The sequence below is a fragment of the Myxine glutinosa genome, chromosome 8 (assembly GCF_964187855.1).
Source record: "Myxine glutinosa chromosome 8, kmMyxGlut1.1, whole genome shotgun sequence".
Lineage (NCBI taxonomy): Eukaryota > Metazoa > Chordata > Myxini > Myxiniformes > Myxinidae > Myxine > Myxine glutinosa.
The window spans coordinates 58,674,323-58,694,929 of NC_136268.1; the positions used below are offsets into that span (position 1 = coordinate 58,674,323).

General features: G+C 41.1%; 1 protein-coding gene across 12 annotated transcripts in view; it reads left to right on the forward strand.

The window, feature by feature from the left end:
- Positions 1 to 9,217, forward strand: part of LOC137432512 (myopalladin) — a 257,015-nt gene extending 247,798 nt beyond the window's left edge. For all 12 annotated transcript variants that reach the window (XM_068124524.2, XM_068124522.2, XM_068124523.2 and 9 more), the window contains one exon: positions 6,692 to 9,217. In XM_068124524.2, the coding sequence (XP_067980625.2) occupies positions 6,692 to 6,846 (155 nt within the window). In that variant the 3' untranslated portion in view covers positions 6,847 to 9,217. The remainder of the gene's footprint in view (positions 1 to 6,691) is intronic.
- Positions 9,218 to 20,607: the final 11,390 nt, after the last annotated feature.

Below are 20,607 nucleotides of genomic sequence, written 5' to 3' on the forward strand. Positions count from 1 at the left end.
TTGCCAAATGCTATTTAGCCATTTACCAAATGATATTTAGCCATTTACCAAATGCTATTTAGCCATTTGCCAAATGATATTTAGCCATTTACCAAATGCTATTTAGCCATTTACCAAATGCTATTTAGCCATTCGCCAAATGCTGTTTAGCCATTTCACAAATGCTATTTAGCAATTTACCAAATGCTGTTTAGCCATTTGCCAAATGCTATTTACCCATTTAACAAATGCTATTTAGCCATTTGCCAAATGCTATTGAGCCATTTGCCAAATGCTATTTAGCCATTTGCCCAATGCTATTTAGCCATTTGCCCAATGCTATTTAGCCATTTACCAAATGCTATTTAGCCATTTGCCAAATGCTATTTAGCCATTTACCCAATGCTATTAGCCATTTAACAAATGCTATTTAGCCATTTACCAAATGCTGTTTAGCCATTTGCCAAATGCTATTTAGCCATTTAACAAATGCTATTTAGCCGTTTACCAAATGCTATTTAGCCATTTGCCAAATGCTATTTAGCCATTTACCAAATGCTATTTAGCCATTTACCAAATGCTATTTAGCCATTTACCAAATGCCGTTTCGCCATTTACCAAATGCTATTTAGCCATTTACCAAATGCTATTTAGCCATTTACCAAATGCTGTTTAGCCATTTGCCAAATGCTGTTTAGCCATTTACCAAATGCAATTTAGCCATTTAACAAATGCTATTTAGCCATTTACCAAATGCTGTTTAGCCATTTGCCAAATGCTGTTTAGCCATTTGCCAAATGCTATTTAGCCATTTGCCAAATGCTATTTAGCCATTTACCAAATGCTATTTAGCCATTTACCAAATGCTATTTAGCCATTTACCAAATGCTATTTAGCCATTTGCCAAATGCTATTTAGCCATTTACCAAATGCTATTTAGCCATTTGCCAAATGCTATTTAGCCATTTGCCAAATGCTATTTAGCCATTTACCAAATGCTATTTAGCCATTTACCAAATGCTATTTAACCATTTGCCAAATGCTATTTAGCCATTTACCAAATGCTATTTAGCCATTTGCCAAATGATATTTAGCCATTTACCAAATGCTATTTAGCCATTTACCAAATGCTATTTAGCCATTTGCCAAATGCTGTTTAGCCATTTGCCAAATGCTGTTTAGCCATTTACCAAATGCTGTTTAGCCATTTACCAAATGCTATTTAGCCATTTACCAAATGCTGTTTAGCCATTTACCAAATGCTATTCAGCCATTTGCCAAATGCTATTCAGCCATTTGCCAAATGCTATTCAGCCATTTACCAAATGCTATTTAGCCATTTACCAAATGCTATTTAGCCATTTACCAAATGCTATTTAGCCATTTACCAAATGCTATTTAGCCATTTGCCAAATGCTATTTAGCCATTTGCCAAATGCTATTTAGCCATTTACCAAATGCTATTTAGCCATTTGCCAAATGCTATTTAGCCATTTACCAAATGCTATTTAGCCATTTACCAAATGCTATTTAGCCATTTGCCAAATGCTATTTAGCCATTTACCAAATGCTATTTAGCCATTTACCAAATGCTATTTAGCCATTTGTCAAATGATATTTAGCCATTTACCAAATGCTATTTAGCCATTTACCAAATGCTATTTAGCCATTTGCCAAATGCTGTTTAGCCATTTGCCAAATGCTGTTTAGCCATTTACCAAATGCTGTTTAGCCATTTACCAAATGCTGTTTAGCCATTTACCAAATGCTATTTAGCCATTTGCCAAATGCTATTTAGCCATTTACCAAATGCTATTTAGCCATTTGCCAAATGCTATTTAGCCATTTACCAAATGCTATTTAGCCATTTGCCATATGCTATTTAGCCATGTGCCAAATGCTATTTAGCCATTTGCCCAATGCTATTTAGCCATTTGCCAAATGCTATTTAGCCATTTACCAAATGCTATTTAGCCATTTACCAAATGCTATTTAGCCATTTACCAAATGCTATTTAGCCATTTACCAAATGCTGTTTAGCCATTTACCAAATGCTATTTAGCCATTTGCCAAATGCTATTTAGCCATTTACCAAATGCTATTTAACCATTTACCAAATGCTATTTAGCCATTTGCCAAATGCTATTTAGCCATTTACCAAATGCTGTTTACCCATTTACCAAATGCTATTTAGCCATTTGCCAAATGCTATTTAGCCATTTGCCAAATGCTATTTAACCATTTACCAAATGCTATTTCGCCATTAGCCAAATGCTATTTAGCCATTTACCAAATGCTATTTAGCCATTTGCCAAATGCTATTTAGCCATTTGCCAAATGCTATTTAGCCATTTACCAAATGCTGTTTAGCCATTTGCCAAATGCTATTTACCCATTTAACAAATGCTATTTAGCCATTTGCCAAATGCTATTTAGCCATTTGCCAAATGCTATTTAGCCATTTGCCCAATGCTATTTAGCCATTTACCAAATGCTATTTAGCCATTTACCAAATGTTATTTAACCATTTACCAAATGGTATTTAGCCATTTACCAAATGCTATTTAGCAATTTGCCAAATGCTATTTAGCCATTTACCAAATGCTATTTAACCATTTACCAAATGCTATTTAGCCATTTACCAAATGCTATTTAACCATTTACCAAATGCTATTTAGCCATTTGCCAAATGCTATTTAGCCATTTGCCAAATGCTATTTAGCCATTTACCAAATGCTATTTAGCCATTTGCCAAATGCTATTTAGCCATTTACCAAATGCTATTTAGCCATTTGCCAAATGCTATTTAGCCATTTACCAAATGCTATTTAGCCATTTACCAAATGCTATTTAGCCATTTACCAAATGCTGTTTAGCCATTTGCCAAATGCTATTTACCCATTTAACAAATGCTATTTAGCCATTTGCCAAATGCTATTGAGCCATTTGCCAAATGCTATTTAGCCATTTGCCAAATGCTATTTAGCCATTTGCCAAATGCTATTGAGCCATTTGCCAAATGCTATTTAGCCATTTGCCAAATGCTATTTAGCCATTTACCAAATGCTATTAGCCATTTAACAAATGCTATTTAGCCATTTACCAAATGCTGTTTAGCCATTTGCCAAATGCTATTTAGCCATTTAACAAATGCTATTTAGCCGTTTACCAAATGCTATTAAGCCATTTGCCAAATGCTATTTAGCCATTTACCAAATGCTATTTAGCCATTTACCAAATGCTATTTAGCCATTTACCAAATGCCGTTTCGCCATTTACCAAATGCCATTTAGCCATTTACCAAATGCCGTTTCGCCATTTACCAAATGCCGTTTAGCCATTTACCAAATGCTATTTAGCCATTTACCAAATGCTGTTTAGCCATTTGCCAAATGCTATTTAGCCATTTGCCAAATGCTATTTAGCCATTTAACAAATGCTGTTTAGCCATTTGCCAAATGCTATTTAGCCATTTAACAAATGCTGTTTAGCCATTTGCCAAATGCTATTTAGCCATTTGCCAAATGCTATTTAGCCATTTACCAAATGCTATTTAGCCATTTGCCAAATGCTATTTAGCCATTTACCAAATGCTATTTAGCCATTTACCAAATGCTATTTAGCCATTTACCAAATGCTATTTAGCCATTTACCAAATGCTATTTCGCCATTTGCCAAATGCTATTTAGCCATTTACCAAATGCTATTTAGCCATTTGCCAAATGCTATTTAGCCATTTGCCAAATGCTATTTAGCCATTTGCCAAATGCTATTTAGCCATTTACCAAATGCTATTTAGCCATTTACCAAATGCTATTTAGCCATTTACCAAATGCTATTTAGCCATTTACCAAATGCTATTTAGCCATTTACCAAATGCTATTTTGCCATTTACCAAATGCTATTTCGCCATTGGCCAAATGCTATTTAGCCATTTACCAAATGCTATTTCGCCATTTACCAAATGCTGTTTAGCCATTTGCCAAATGCTATTCAGCCATTTAACAAATGCTATTCAGCCATTTAACAAATGCTATTTAGCCATTTACCAAATGCTGTTTAGCCATTTAACAAATGCTATTCAGCCATTTACTAAATGCTGCTTAGCCATTTACCAAATGCTATTCAGCCATTTAACAAATGCTATTTAGCCATTTACCAAATGCTATTTAGCCATTTGCCAAATGCTATTTAGCCATTTACCAAATGCTATTTAGCCATTTACCAAATGCTATTTAGCCATTTGCCAAATGCTATTTAACCATTTGCCAAATGCTATTTAGCCATTTACCAAATGCTATTTAGCTGCCAAATGCTATTTAGCCATTTGCCAAATGCTGTTTAGCCATTTGCCAAATGCTATTTAGCCATTTACCAAATGCTATTTAGCCATTTACCAAATGCTATTTAGCCATTTACCAAATGCTATTTAGCCATTTACCAAATGCTGTTTAGCCATTTATCAAATGCTATTTAGCCATGTGCCAAATGCTATTTAGCCATTTACCAAATGCTATTTAGCCATTTGCCAAATGCTATTTAGCCATTTACCAAATGCTATTTAGCCATTTGCCAAATGCTATTTAGCCATTTACCAAATGCTATTTAGCCATTTACCAAATGCTATTTAGCCATTTACCAAATGCTATTTAGCCATTTACCAAATGCTATTTAGCCATTTACCAAATGCTATTTAGCCATTTACCAAATGCTATTTAGCCATTTACCAAATGCTATTTAGCCATTTACCAAATGCTATTTAGCCATTTACCAAATGCTATTTAGCCATTTACCAAATGATATTTAGCCATTTACCAAATGCTATTTAGCCATTTGCCAAATGATATTTAGCCATTTACCAAATGCTATTTAGCCATTTACCAAATGCTATTTAGCCATTCGCCAAATGCTGTTTAGCCATTTACCAAATGCTGTTTAGCCATTTACCAAATGCTATTTAGCCATTTACCAAATGCTATTTAGCCATTTACCAAATGCTATTTAGCCATTTGCCAAATGCTATTTAGCCATTTACCAAATGCTATTTAGCCATTTACCAAATGCTATTTAGCCATTTGCCAAATGCTATTTAGCCATTTACCAAATGCTATTTAGCCATTTACCAAATGCTATTTAGCCATTTACCAAATGCTATTTCGCCATTTGCCAAATGCTATTTAGCCATTTACCAAATGCTATTTAGCCATTTGCCAAATGCTATTTCGCCATTTGCCAAATGCTATTTAGCCATTTACCAAATGCTATTTAGCCATTTACCAAATGCTATTTAGCCATTTACCAAATGCTATTTAGCCATTTGCCAAATGCTATTTAGCCATTTACCAAATGCTATTTAGCCATTGACCAAATGCTATTTAGCCATTGACCAAATGCTATTTAGCCATTTACCAAATGCTATTTAGCCATTTACCAAATGCTATTTAGCCATTGACCAAATGCTATTTAGCCATTTGCCAAATGCTATTTAGCCATTGACCAAATGCTATTTAGCCATTGACCAAATGCTATTTAGCCATTTGCCAAATGCTATTTAGCCATTGACCAAATGCTATTTAGCCATTTACCAAATGCTATTTAGCCATTGACCAAATGCTATTTAGCCATTTGCCAAATGCTATTTAGCCATTTACCAAATGCTATTTAGCCATTGACCAAATGCTATTTAGCCATTTACCAAATGCTATTTAGCCATTGACCAAATGCTATTTAGCCATGTGCCAAATGCTATTTAGCCGTTTACCAAATGCTATTTAGCCATTTACCAAATGCTATTTAGCCATTTACCAAATGCTATTTAGCCATTTACCAAATGCTATTTAGCCATTTACCAAATGCTATTTAGCCATTTACCAAATGCTATTTAGCCATTTACCAAATGCTATTTAGCTATTTACCAAATGCTATTTAGCCATTTACCAAATGCTATTTAGCCATTTACCAAATGCTGTTTAGCCATTTGCCAAATGCTATTTAGCCATTTACCAAATGCTATTTAGCCATTTGCCAAATGCTATTTAGCCATGTGCCAAATGCTATTTAGCCGTTTACCAAATGCTATTTAGCCATTTACCAAATGCTATTTAGCCGTTTACCAAATGCTATTTAGCCATTTACCAAATGCTATTTAGCCGTTTACCAAATGCTATTTAGCCATTTACCAAATGCTATTTAGCCATTTACCAAATGCTGTTTAGCCATTTACCAAATGCTATTTAGCCATTTACCAAATGCTGTTTAGCCATTTACCAAATGCTATTTAGCCATTTACCAAATGCTGTTTAGCCATTTATCAAATGCTATTTAGCCATTTACCAAATGCTATTTAGCCATTTACCAAATGCTATTTAGCCATTTGCCATCTTGTTTCAGCCAAAGACAAGTGGAAATATATATTAAGCTGAACATGAAGTTTATGCTGTTGAGCCAAATGTGTCGTTTCACCAAACACCGGTTTGTTTTATTGCATTTGACAGAACTGAAGTGTTGTTTAGCTTCTTATTGGATGTTTGTTTTCATGCGGCTCTGCCTATTTATCATGTTGCTTGTGATATAACTTCATTTTAAATGTAGTCTACCCGTGAGACAGTCGCATGCAATTGGTTTAGGGTGTTGCCAGGTTGTTTGAGCAACAACTTGTCTGCATGCCGGTGATCCATGTCCGTGACGTTCCCTCCTGCAACGTGCATTGCAGTGGCTCAGTGGCACCACCAGCTTCCACAACCACGACGCGTCCGGCCATCTTCCGGCCGCTATGCCGTACTGACCGACCAGGGCCTGGACGTTCGCTCGGCCTTCATGACGGACCACACATCTCAAGCCGGTTTAGTGGAAAGTGATGAGCTGTGAACTCGATTCTGTCTCTCTTGGCACATCTGCTCCAACACCTGTTGCATCACCGCCACCGAAGCACTGTCGAAAGGGCCGTTCACACGATGCAATAAAAATACGAGCAAATAAATATGTACTAAAAGCCCGATCACGTCTCTCACCTGTAATTGTTGGAACGACCAATCAGCTCTCACGTAATCAATCATCCTACCTGGGACTACATTGTATTGGGTTAGCGTTCTTTGTTACTTTATGCATCCTTCTCTGACTAGACGGGCCGAGTGGTGTCTCAAATAAATATATTACAAAAGAATATGCCACGTGCACTCAGTCACCACGTACTGCATGTTTGTGGTTTTGTGGGATTCCGTTTGGCTTCACCATAGCAAAGAGTGTTTTTTTCCCATTATCTTTCTAAGCCTTTGATGTAATAATTTGCCGGAAGTAAGCATACTGCAGAGATTCCTTGCCTGTGTCTGGCCAAAAGGTTTCACAAAGTTTGGCAATCCGCAGCCTCAGCGTTGATTCAACGTGAACAGGCACGACACTCGGACAGATGGATCACAAGCAATGAACTGCGACCGAGAGTTTGTCAGAATCCAGAGCTGATGAAACGCTTGGAGTGAAGGGACTTGAGAAATGTTGGCACAACTTATAACCAAGCTACAGCAGCCATCACAACTATGTGACACTTCATCATGCCGTGCTGTCCACTGTAACACACTGCCTCCGGAGGCAACACCTCAAGCCTGGAAGAAGCTGTAGTTTGTTTTTTGGGTTTTTTTTCTTGATGTGCTGAATTTTTTGAAATATCTCTGTATGACAACATGGCCTTATTGTAACTCAACGAGCTTTATCTTCAATGTGAGCAACCATTAATAATTCATTATGTTCACAAGAGCAACTTCGAATAACCCGGTATCACATTGCAGCCGTTCACAGCACTTTTCCGAGCATAACTACCGAGACAAAAAAAAAAACAACTATCTGATGTATTTTCATACTGGTCTGTCTACATAACATGCATGCCATTTATGTTTAACACACCGCTAACTCATGAATGTACAGAAACACTTTCCGCTTGTATATGGAATGCGACAGATTATCCAGTACCATAGAAAACTGCCGAGGCTGTTAACTTGGCTTTGGCATGTACCACCTGGCTTATGCACAACACTCCCGACTGAAGAATATTGAGAGGGCGGATATTAACCGCACAGCCTTACCAATGTGCCACCACTCTTCAATCTGATAACTGTACAATTGACAGCAATAAGACTGCGAACTATTGGCGAATTTGGCAAATTTCACTATGGCCAAGTCCCAAATTCCTGCTATAACCTAAAGGGAGCACTGCATCAGCAGCGCAGCTGCACCCCTAGCATATCACCCTACCCGCAGCCATGTGCTGCATTCAAAATACAAGAATAAGACCAAGTTAAAAATTTGTTCATCCTTAACAGATAATTTATTCTGAAGAGTTCAACGAATCAGTCAAATTGACCGCACGATCATCTTAATCAGTCAATTATCATCACAAGTGACGAGTTGTGTCGAGACGGTCTCAGTGTCTTGCAATTAGTGTGAATATATTGCTGACAAACAAATTTTTATGCAAAGTCCATTAAATACCATGCGCAAGAAAGTGTGAAAAATTGTTAGAATTTAGTTGTTGTTAATAAAATTGTTAGAAAATCAATAAACCACAGGACAAAAAAATCCAACGGACTTGCGATATTTATATTATCATATAAAAGCCACGACGCAATTCACTGCCTTTAATGGATTATGATGCCTTTAATGCAATTCACTGCCTTTGAATTATGATGCAATATAACTGTTGTTTGATTAGACGTTCTGTATTAAAATAACATACTTAACGCGTTGTATTTTGTGTGAAATACATGCAACGGTATCCTGCAAGTCAGGTATTTTTTCACGTTTTTAATGTGAAAATGAATTGTGAATTGTGATGACATTGCAGTAGGTCTCTGGATACTGACGCAAAACATCAGGAGAAGGAAAAGAGACCCGACTTTAATGCTTCGTGGGTTTGATGGACACTCCGGTCAGTCTGACTTGATGCCCACATTTAACTGCTTGCCATAGCTGTGGCAATTTCGCGATGGAGATGTGAATGCTTTCTAATCTCAGTATGCGGACGAAGATCTCTGGTCGTTTTGTTGAGTTTTAGGAAATATTGATGAATTGTAGGACGCATGCTCTTATATGCATATCCTCCGAGAGCTTGTTCTATACTTGCCATTATAACAATTATCATTATCAGCATAACATGTACTTTGTTATATGAGGAATATGACAAGTTCCTTTGCAGCGTTTGTAAGCAATTTTAAATATTTGATAATGCAATAAATAGTGCAGAATTTTAGGATTATTTGCCCAATTATATTTTGCACCGTGTATTGTTTTCAGGAGGTGGAAGGGAGTTGTGACTGTAAAAAAATTCACATGTGTCACCCAATGGGGGTTTAGTTTGAGAAGCTCCATCCAAACACTACTTTACAAAAATTTTCACCCATAATCCCATTACACATTTATTTATAGTAAAGAACATGCACCATTTTTATCTGCGAAATGTCGCAGGTCAACAAGAGTTTTGCGTTGCTGTTGTTGTTGTTAGGGTTATTGTGGGTCGATTTTTAAAATGTGCAGCCATTGATCGGACAGCTGATGGACCACACCCACATCTATCGCATGAATCCACCCACCACAGTGCCAAGACTAAATGACATGGCCGCCATCTTGTTTCCTGGTGGGCCAAGCACATTAGGCCTAATTGACATCATACCTCTCCAGGTTAAATGTCCCATGACTTTTGGAATGAAATTTTGCTTCAATAATGGAACCACAAAGTACACAGGGTTGACAATGTTTTTTGACCTTGACCTAATTTTTAACGCCATGACCCAAATAAAGTCATTTTTCCATTTTCACCAAAACTCCATTAATGTTTGTCCGATCAGAAATTAATTTGCTGTCTCTAGATAGCCTAGAGCAAGGCGCATTTATGCTTTAATTTACATCGTACCCCTCCAGGTTTAAGGAATTAAAGACCATATATTTCATGAAAACCTAAATAGAGAAACAAGTAGCGATACATTCGATATACAGTGATGCACATTATAAGTACATGCCAAATAAATAAACATATCCTCCAGTGCGTGGCATTGCCAGGGCGCCATTGGCAATGTCGCCGTGCAGCACAAAGATGGTATTGGGAAGGAGAGGTGGTTTTTTTTTGTATACAAGATCGAGGCTCGTGTAAGAGCTAACATTAATCACCAAAAAAAAAACTGATACATAAAACATATATGATAAAGGGAGCGGAAGACAAGATGGGGAGAAAGAGGGAAGCACACAAGTACAACAGTATAGAACAGGGACATCGGGAGATGTGTGGGAGGGAGAGGACTTTGGGGGAGGAGGCATGGGAAGGGGAGGTGGTGGGAGAAGTATAAAACACTTGGACACTGCTAGGACATCCAGGAAAGAAGTCGGTATTTCAAAAAAGTGGATCTGGGGTGAATTAACGGGGGGTAGAAAAGATCAAGGTTTTGGATGGGGGAAGATAAGAGATGGTGGTGAACAGCTGTTTTAAAGACCTGGAGGGTGGAGTGGGATTGAAGAGAGTGAGGGAGTTTGTTCCAGAGGCGGGAGTAAAGAGGAATGAAAGAGTGAAGGTGAGCAGAGAGTCTTGAATTTTGGCAATTTCACCAGCAGAGGGTTGCTGGCAAATGTTGTGCGACCCGTAGGAATGTTTGGGGGACAGAGCACAGATAGAGCTGGGGGAGCTAGGCCGGATACGAGTCGGTAGAAGACAGAAAGATCACCTACCTGCCTGCGGTGTGTGAGTGAAAGGCCCTCACAATCAGCTTCATCGTGGGAGATTCCAATGATTCTGAAAGCTTTGGTTTCAACAGCGTGAAGACGAGCTAGGTTTGAGGCAGGAGCACCAGCCCAGAGGGAAGAGCAGTATTCCATTGAGCTGCGGATGAAAGCCTTGTATGTGGTGAGGAGCTCAGGTGTGCCAAGGAAGGACTTCGCAGGACGTAAGATGCCCAGTCAGCGACTGGCTTTGGAGGCCATATTTGAAATGTGGTTTTCCCAGCAAAGATCATGGCAGATAGCGAGACCCAAAAGCTTGAATGACACAACTTCTTCAAGAGGATTGTTCAGAAAGTAGATGGGAGGGTTGTCCAGTCGGTCTTTTCGGAGAGACATAGTAAGAGTGTGAGATTTGTCAGGATTGAAAGACATGTTCCACTTGTTTGACCAGTCTGTGATTTTGTCCAGGTCTGCGGAGAGTGAGGAGGCTGCAGACTGCTGATCTGAGGGATGAGGTATGGAGCGGCAGACAGTGGAGTCATCAGCAGAGAGACAGAGAGGATTTTAGATGGAGATAGATGTACAATAATTGATTGATTGATTAATTGCGTAATTTAAATCAATAAATAATTAATAATCGAAAAATAATTTCTGAATCAATTGGCTAATAGCATACCTCAAACACCAGTGTTTCATTCAAGCTGTAGCTTTTTGAAAATCCCATGTTGTCCTTCGCGAAGAGTAGGCGAGCTTTCACCGATATCGGCAATGCCGCCGTCAAGCACAGAGAGAGTATTGGGAGGGAGGGATGCACAATAATTGATTGATTAATTGCGTATTTAAATAAATAAGTAATAATCGTAAAATAATTAATTTCTTAATCAATTGGCTAATAGCATACTGTTACGAGAAAAAATACTACCCCCATTAAAATGACTGCCACCCCATAAAAAATTCAGAATAATGACGACATTAATATTAAAACACAGAAGGCAGCCTGAATAATAACAACAAGCGTTACGCCTAGGTCCCCCGTCGGTGAAGTGATGCGAGTTGACAAAGTGGAAGACGCAAGGCGGCCATCTTGGATTTTGACGTGGCGACCAAATTTTCAATAGCGTTCTTCCTTATGCCCACACCCACACACACCCACATACACCCACACACCAGATTAGAAGTTGGTACTTCGCTTATTTTTCAAGATATTCATCTCACAAGGTTCAGACATACATGGCGGCGGCCATCTTGGATTTTGACGTGGCGACCCAATTTTCAACAGCGTTCTTCCTTGTGCCTAGATACACCCACACACCAGATTATAAGTTGGTACTTCGCTTATTTTTCAAGATACTGTATTTCGCTCACAAGGTTCAGACATATATATTGTGGCGGCCATCTTGGATTTTGACGTGGTGACACAATTTTCAACAGCTTTCTTCCTTATGCCGAGATACACCCACCCACCAAATTAGAAGTTGGTACTTCGCCTATTTTTCAAGATATTCATCTCACAAGGTTCAGACTTACATGGCGGCGGCCATCTTGGATTTTGACGTGGCGACCCAATTTTCAATAGCTTTCTTCCTTGTGCCTAGATACACCCACACACCAGATTATAAGTTGGTACTTCGCTTATTTTTCAAGATATTCAGCTCACAAGGTTCAGACATACATGGCATCAGACATACATGGCGGCGGCCATCTTGGATTTTGACGTGGGTTGCACCCACACACCAAATTTGAATGCGGTCCTTCGCTTACGCACGCACGCACGCACACACGGACGGACGGACGGACGGACACAGACGGAGGGGAAAACCATAGTCCCCCTTTCGCTCCGCGGTGCGACGGGGGACAAAAAGTGGAGATGCAACCACTGACCACCGGGTGTTAACAACACCGTCGCTCTTACAGCACCTCGGGTTGCCGCGAACGGCATATCGGAAGGCAGCAAGCCTGCATCTCCTGTTATATATCTGCGATTATTATACAATTCAGAATAACGATGAGATTAATATTAAAACTCAGAGAGCAGTCTGAATAATATTAATAATAAGTGGAGATGCAGCCTCGGACCATCTGCTGTTAACAACAACACCGCTCTTACAGCACATCCGGTTGCCGCAAATGTTGTGTTTGAATGCATCAGGCCAGCATCTCATGTTGTGCATCTTTGATTATTATTCCAGTAAAATAATTTGGAATTGGGATGGTGACTCTGCTCTGATCCATCTACCTCATCACCCTGCACCATCACACTGGAATACTGTTGCAGTGCAACATTTTGGTGAGCCAGGCAGGAGTTTTTCATCAAGCACAAGAGCCTGAACCAACTCCTCTAGTGAATCGAACCTTTCAAAAAATGTCTACAGAGCAAAAGCTGTTGTCCAAGACGAATCTCGAACAGCTGCAGGAGAGTGCCAGCACAGTGTTAAATGAGTTAGACCGGGACCAGGTTATTGAGGCCTGTAGTTATTTGAAATGTTTTTCAGGGGAAGATGAGACTTGGAGACAAAAGAACAGGTGCACTTTGATCAGAGCAGCAGAACGTGAGTTGGATATTGTTGAAAAACAACAGGAATGGGTTGAGGCACAACAGCTTGTGCAGGACTTCCTGGACTTCGTAGAGACACTCGGAGAAACACACAAGGAACCTGGAGACACAGTGTCAGCATGCCATCAGCTTGAGCTCCTGAAAGCACAATGCTACGGGTTGCAGAAGTCCCAAAAATAATCCAGAGAGGCATTGGAGGAAGATCTTAGAGCCCTCAGCCTAAAACTGGAAGGACGGGGCAGTTACCCAAAAGAAGTCCTCACACCGACACAAGGTAAACTCCCAGAAGTGACAATTCGACGAGAATTCAAAATCCAGGGACAAATTGGGGAAGGGGGTCAAAAGGATAGGCCTCATGCCTCATGCACTCATGCACCAGACCTCATGCACCAGATTGAGGCAGGCCTCTGCAAGAGAAATGGGGAATCAGAGATTGTTCGATGCAGTCATAAAAGCAGTCAGCCCAGGACTGAGTTTGTGAAATATGTTGGAGATCAAGAATGACCTGACACTAGGGTACTGAAGATCATTCTGAAGGGGTACTTCAAAGAGGAAAGCACAACTGATCTTTATCAACGGATGGTGAACATATCACAGGGGCCCAGAGAGTCTGCACATAATTTCTTGTTTCGGGCCATTGAGCTCAAGGAGAAGTTGTTGCTGGCATCGAAAGAGAACGAAGCTGAAGAACAGTTTAAGCCTGATTTGATTCAAAAGAAATTTCTCAAAAGAAATTTCTCAGATCCCTAATTACAGGGATACCGAACGACAATTTGAAATTCTAGATAAAGCCAAACCTAGACGACCTGAACTCGATAGATGAACTACTAATTTAAATGATGGGCGAAGCAGCTTGCTGGGAACAGGAGAGACAGCAGAGACTGAGAAATCACACCAACCTCAAAGCAGTAAAGCTGACGGAAATCCAGACCGAAGTGGCTGACAAGACAGATGAAGACCTTCACGGTGCAAAGACTATCCCCAAGACAGCACATCAGATGGAAAAGCCTCAAGGTGCAACACACAACAAGGAAAAATCTGAGAAGAGGGAAACAGAATTCGGACCAGAAAAAATGCAGGCAATAGTACAGGAGTTTAAAGTGGAAATGAAGGAGATGAGGGAGATGCTGATAGCCTAATGGGAATGAACAGCCAGCCGGGAAGACGATGGCCTTCTGAGCGAGGGTGCTGAGTCTGTAGGGAAGCAGGAAGGGGAGAGATCTGACAACTGTTTCAAGTGTGGTCAAGGCGGTCATCTGTCCCAGGGGTGTCGGGCTCCCCGCCAGATCCCGGGAAACGGGCAGGGGTCACTGTAAAGGGGTGAACGAGGCGAGGAGGCAAGGCCCCCACCACAGAAGAAGAGTGAAAAGCTTGATAGTACAAGGTGTTACGTGCTCCTCCCCAAACCCCGGTCACGGTCTACCTCCGAGCCCCGAGAGGAGTCACGGCAGAAAGATGTGTAATTCTGTGTGTCAAAGATCAATGGTGAAACCACACCAATGGTTACCAACAAACAAGTATTGTATTAAGATCACACAAGAACAAGCATTCTGAGTATTGCGCTGCAATACATGTCCCCTACCAAAGTTCAAAGTGCCATAACTTTGTCAAAAATGATCGAATATGCAAATTTATGCACGGTTGATGATGGTTTTCAAACTTGATCTGAGTTATGCTGAGACACGTTTGTACAAAATTTTGTTGAAATCAGCCAATGTTTGGTGCAGTTATCGTACGGAAACCAAACTGTCACAGATGAACAGACGGATCTAATTAAATATGCAAATTTATGCACGGTTGATGCTGGTTTTCAAACTTGATCTGAGGTATGCTGAGACATGCGTGTCACACCTCGCCTCGTTGATAAGCCCGCAAGGTCGCTCCGTGGAGCGGCCTGCACGTATTGCACTGTGTGAATTATATAAACTAGGACGTGCCCGTACGTGGGTGCCCGTTCGGAAAAACATTCCAAACCGCGTGGCAGTAACGACCACAGAACCCCCCCCCCCTCTATTTACATGAAATGGTTTGGTCCATTCGCAAAGCCAAAGCGAACGACCACAGAACCCCCCCCCCTCTATTTACATGAATGGTTTGGTCCATTCGCAAAGCCAAAGCGAACGGCGAACGGCTAAATCGCCATAGCTCGGTAACTACTTGTCCGATTAATATGAAACCTTGAAAAGGCACATCCTCGGGTCCCCAGCAATATACCTGGCAAATTTCAAGTATATCGGACCCGTGGTTGTCGAGAAACAGCGGTCACAGACAAACGACACACAGACATACAGAGATTACTGGAATTATAGATAGATTATTACCAACTCACGGTCTGAGGTACTAGCGATTCAAGAGATATCCATTTTTTTTTTATCTTTTCGTTTAATTAACGATATCTGCCAAACCACGTGCCCTATCGCAAATTCCAAAAGATCATTTTTGTAGACTGATATGCTGAACAGATCTGTGAAGTTTCCCCTCGATTGGATCAAAAATGAGGGAGGAGCTCGGTTTTAAAGTTTCATGCTTAAAAACGTCATAACTCTGAAACCATGTGACGCATGACGTCATGCTCGCTGACTTTTTTGTTCGTCATGGGTATGCGATTATGCCTGCAAAGTTTGGCCTCGATCTGTTCAGCCGTTGCAGAGAAAAAGGGTTTTTCGTGTTTTCACGAAAAACAATATGGCGGACGAACCACGTGACCTGTGACGTCATAATTGCCATTAAAATATTCTACAGACCGAGTCCATCATATGGTGAAAATCTTATCTCAATCGGTCCAATTATTGCAGAGAAATTGGTTTTTAAAGGAAATTAAAACTTAAAATGGCACTGAGTTAAGGCTCATCAGAATTATCAGAATTCCCAAAGTTCAAAGTGCCATAACTTTGTCAAAAATGATCGAAACGTCGTGACGTTCGAACTTGATCTGTAACTTATCATGAGGAAACCATGTGCCAAGTTTGAAATCATTAGCATTAAGCGTTTAGAAAAAAAGTCCGGAAAACTGTTCTTTGCGTGATGGACTGACGGACTGACAGACTGACGGACTGACGGACTGACGGACGAAGGGACGGCGTGCAAACCTATAGTCCCCTCCGGTGTACACCAGTAGGGGACTAATAACAGCACAATAACAATATTAATCAATTGTACAACCAATATATCATTCCTATGATGGTACCATCAGTTTCGTACAATATAACTCACTGTGCTCCAAGTGAGTGAAAATAACATTCCCAATGTCTCTGTCCCAGCTTCAAGCCAAAGTCGATCCACGCTCCAGTGATCATCAGAACGATGTTGTATCGAGACCAGAATCCCGCTCGGTTGACAGTCACACTGCCAAAGATAGGCAAAGGTGTCCTCAAGAGGCGACTGGGAAATCACACCTTCGGGTATGGATGTTCAACGGCTCCCCACACAGCGAAACACAAATTCCCCACTCGAAATCCACGTTACACATGCAAACCAAGCTAACGGCTGGATGCGTTGAAATGGTAGGAGCGAGGTGAAAAAACCTGGAGCGATGCAAAATCAGGCGCGAGGCAAAATGGCCAATGGTCCGTTCTCGAGACGTAACGGCACTCCAATGATTCTCTTCGGAATCAACCGCAAAACCTGTCACGCAGGTTTATCTGTCACAGCGATAACAACTCTGTCGCAGGAATCCCTTTCCCAGGAAACCCCAAAGTTCGATCGTGACCCCCGTTCGCCAGCGTTTGCTCCAGACCTCCAAGCAGCTCGGCTCCTTCTCCGACCTCACTTGCTCCGCCTCCTTTTTCTCTTCTTCCTCCTCGTCCGGTTCCCGGTCCGGTTTCTGGTTTCTTTTTAAAACAGTAAAAAAAATTTACCTTTTGAAAACAGTTATCTCCAATTCACTTAAACAATAACAACAATAGTACATGGAACCAAAAATGTTTACAGTGGATGAGAACCACAACAACGGAAGTGACGAATCCATAACAAAGGGGAGAAGTCAATGGTGGCCAAAGAGACAGAGTAAGACAACCTGTGCCGATAAATCAGACAGGACTGGATGCATCATTTGACAAAACAGCCCGGCTGAAAGATACAGGAGAACGAGGAGCTGCAGGTCTCAACGCCAAGCAAAATCCCAAGTTAGTGAGCCTCATCGGGAGGAGATGCCTTGTTCGCTGCACTCTGGACAATGTGAGCACGACAGCTCTTTGGGACACAGGCACCCAAGCCAGCTTGTTGAATGAAGACTGGAGGAGAACAAACATTCCTGTCAGAGATACCGGTGAGACCAGTGGAGGAACTGTTAAGACCTGGCACTGATGTGGGTGTTGCTGCTAATAGGTCAGAGATCCCCTTTCTGGGGTGGGTTGAAGTGGACTTCCAGCTCCACAACACAGGAAGTCTAAAAAAAAAAGCTGCAGATCCCAATGCTGGTGTCAAGTGATCCAAATGTAGCACAATAACCCATAATTGGATACAATGTGATTAAAGAACTGCTCATTGGATCAGATGGGGGCACCACCAAGGCAGATAGCAGTAGAAACAGTGAGACATGCCTTCTCCTTGGATGCCAGAACAGCAGAAGCGTTCATCCAGCTCATACAGGTGAGGCCCTCCGAGGGCGATGGGTGGCAAGTGCGGACAGGTCGATTACCGATCAGCATCCCACCAGGTCAGATGTTCACCATTCAATGTGTTGCACATTCTGGGAAGCTGGAAGAAAAACGAACAATGCTATTTGCCCCAGCTGAGGGGCTGCAAGAGATGGAAAGGGATAGAAGTTGGAGAAGTACTGGTGATCGTTCACCCAGGCAACAGTCAAAAGACAGCCATCCCTGTTGTGAACACTACAAAACACAACATCACAGTGGTGAAATGCTCCATGATAGGACACCTGCAACCAGTGAAAGCCGTTACAGTGAAAATGACTATAAGAGATTGAATTTATTTTTTAAATGGAATGAATTGATGAGGAAATTGAAAAAAAGCCTTTCAAACAGGAAGAAAAACAGCGTGTTGTAATAAACCATTGAATAAAATACTGCAGGGGAAAGTTTAAACATATTTAAACTAAACCGTGAAAAAAAATCTGGGAAAAATCCCTGAAGTAAGGGCGTGGATCAGAGAAAGGAGAAAGGGTTCAATGAGATGAAGGAAATGAGAATTGGAAGGGCAAGTTTCAGCTGGAGAAGGAAGGAAGAGGTGGGAGAAAAGGAGATAAAGGGGGCGGGGTGGGACAGCAAGTACAAGTGCCCGCAAGGATAGAAGGGGAAAAATTTTTTTTGTATTTAAAACGTTAGACAAGGGTAGATGTTCAGGGAAGTTAAGGGGAGAAGAGAAAATCTAAGAAATAAGCAATACAGCGAAGGAAAGAACTTAAATTCACAAAACACCGATGGGGGGAGGGAAGCCTAGAGAGACCCAGGCCGCACACGCGGTGCTAACAGTAAACAATTAAATATACAAAAGTTTGCACGAATTGCAAACAAACACCAACGAGAAACACACAGTAACACATGCCCAATAAAACAAGCATTCTGAGTATTGCGCTGCAATACATGTCCCCTACCAAAGTTCAAAGTGCCATAACTTTGTCAAAAATGATCGAACATGCAAATTTATGCACGGTTGATGCTGGTTTTCAAACTTGATCTGAGGTATGCTGAGACACATGTGTGTCACGCCTCGCCTCGTTGATAAGCCCCGAAGGTCGCTCCGTGGAGCGGCCTGCACGTATTGCACTGTGTGAATTATATAAATTATTACCAACTCACGGTCTGAGGTACACTAGCGATTCAAGAGATATCCATTTTCTTAATATTTTCGTTTAATTAACGATATCTGCCAAACCACGTGCCCTATCACAAATTCCAAAAGGACATTTTAGTGGACTGACATGCTGAACAGATTTGTGAAGTTTCCCCTCGATTGGATCAAAAATGAGGGAGGGGCTCGGTTTTAAAGGTTCATGCGTAAAAACGTCATAACTCTGAAACCATCAGTAATTTATTATATTTTCCGGTTCACGATCAATGATCGATGTGTTTATATATGTTGCTCGGCTTGGCTTCGCCCCTCCGGAAAGCGCGTGCTGTGTCGCGCTGTTGACGTTCGCGAGACGAGGCTGAGGACGCGCAGTGCGGCTTGAGGAGAACTCGAGAATGAACAAGAGATATCCATTTTTTAAAATATTTTTGTTTAACGAACGATATCTGCCAAACCACGTGCCCTATCGCAAATTCCAAAAGGACATTTTAGTGCTGAACAGATCTGTGAAGTTTCCCCTCGATTGGATCAAAAATGAGGGAGGAGCTCGGTTTTAAAGGTTCATGCTTAAAAACGTCATAACTCTGAAACCATGTGACGCATGACGTCATGCTCGCTGACCTTTTTGTTCGTCATGGGTATGCGATTCTGCCTGCAAAGTTTGGCCTCGATCTGTTCAGCCGTTGCAGAGAAAAAGGGGTTTTCGTGTTTTCACGAAAAACAATATGGCGACCGAACCACGTGACCTGTGACGTCATAATTACGATTAAAATATTCTACAGACCGAGTCCATCACATGGTGAAATTTTTTATCTCAATCGGTCCTATTATTGCAGAGAAATTGGTTTTTAAAGGAAATTAAAACTTAAAATGGCACTGAGCTAAGGATCATCAGAATGATCAGAATTACCAAAGTTCAAAGTGCCATAACTTTGTGAAAAATGATCGAAACGTCATGAAGTTCGAACTTGACCTGTAACTTATCATGAGGAAACCATGTGCCAACCTTGAAATCATTATCATTAAGCGTTCAGAAAAAAGTCTGGAAAACTGTTCTTTGCGTGACGGACTGACGGACTGACAGACGGAGGGACGGCGTGCAAACCTATAGTCCCCTCCGGTGTACACCGGTAGGGGACTAATAACAAGTGGAAATTTGACGAAGACACAAATGGAAAATACTTTGCTGCCGTACAGAGGTCGAAGTCGCTTCCTTGCTCGAGGGACCGGAAACGGAAGTCAAATGGACTCCTTTCTGTGGGAGTGAGAGTTCTTGATCCAAAAGCGATGACCCACAGTTTCCCCTCCTGACGTTGGTACAACACTGCTCCCAAGCCCTCCTGTAATGCGTCACAGTGCAACACAAATGACTGATCAAACCGAGGGTAACCTAAGACAGGTGGGCTGGTGAGGTGGCTGATTTATCTGTTCCACTGCCTGTTGATGCTCTTCACTCCAGACAATAGGACATTTACTGGGCAACTGGCCTGTTTTTCTGTCGTCTTTATTTTCCTTTCCCACTCCCCCTTTCCTTTCTGTCTTTCACTGTAACTTTAGGTCAGGGGCTGCCAGTACATCATACAATGGCTTTGCGATGCGTGAAAAGTTCTGTATGTAAGACCTGTCAT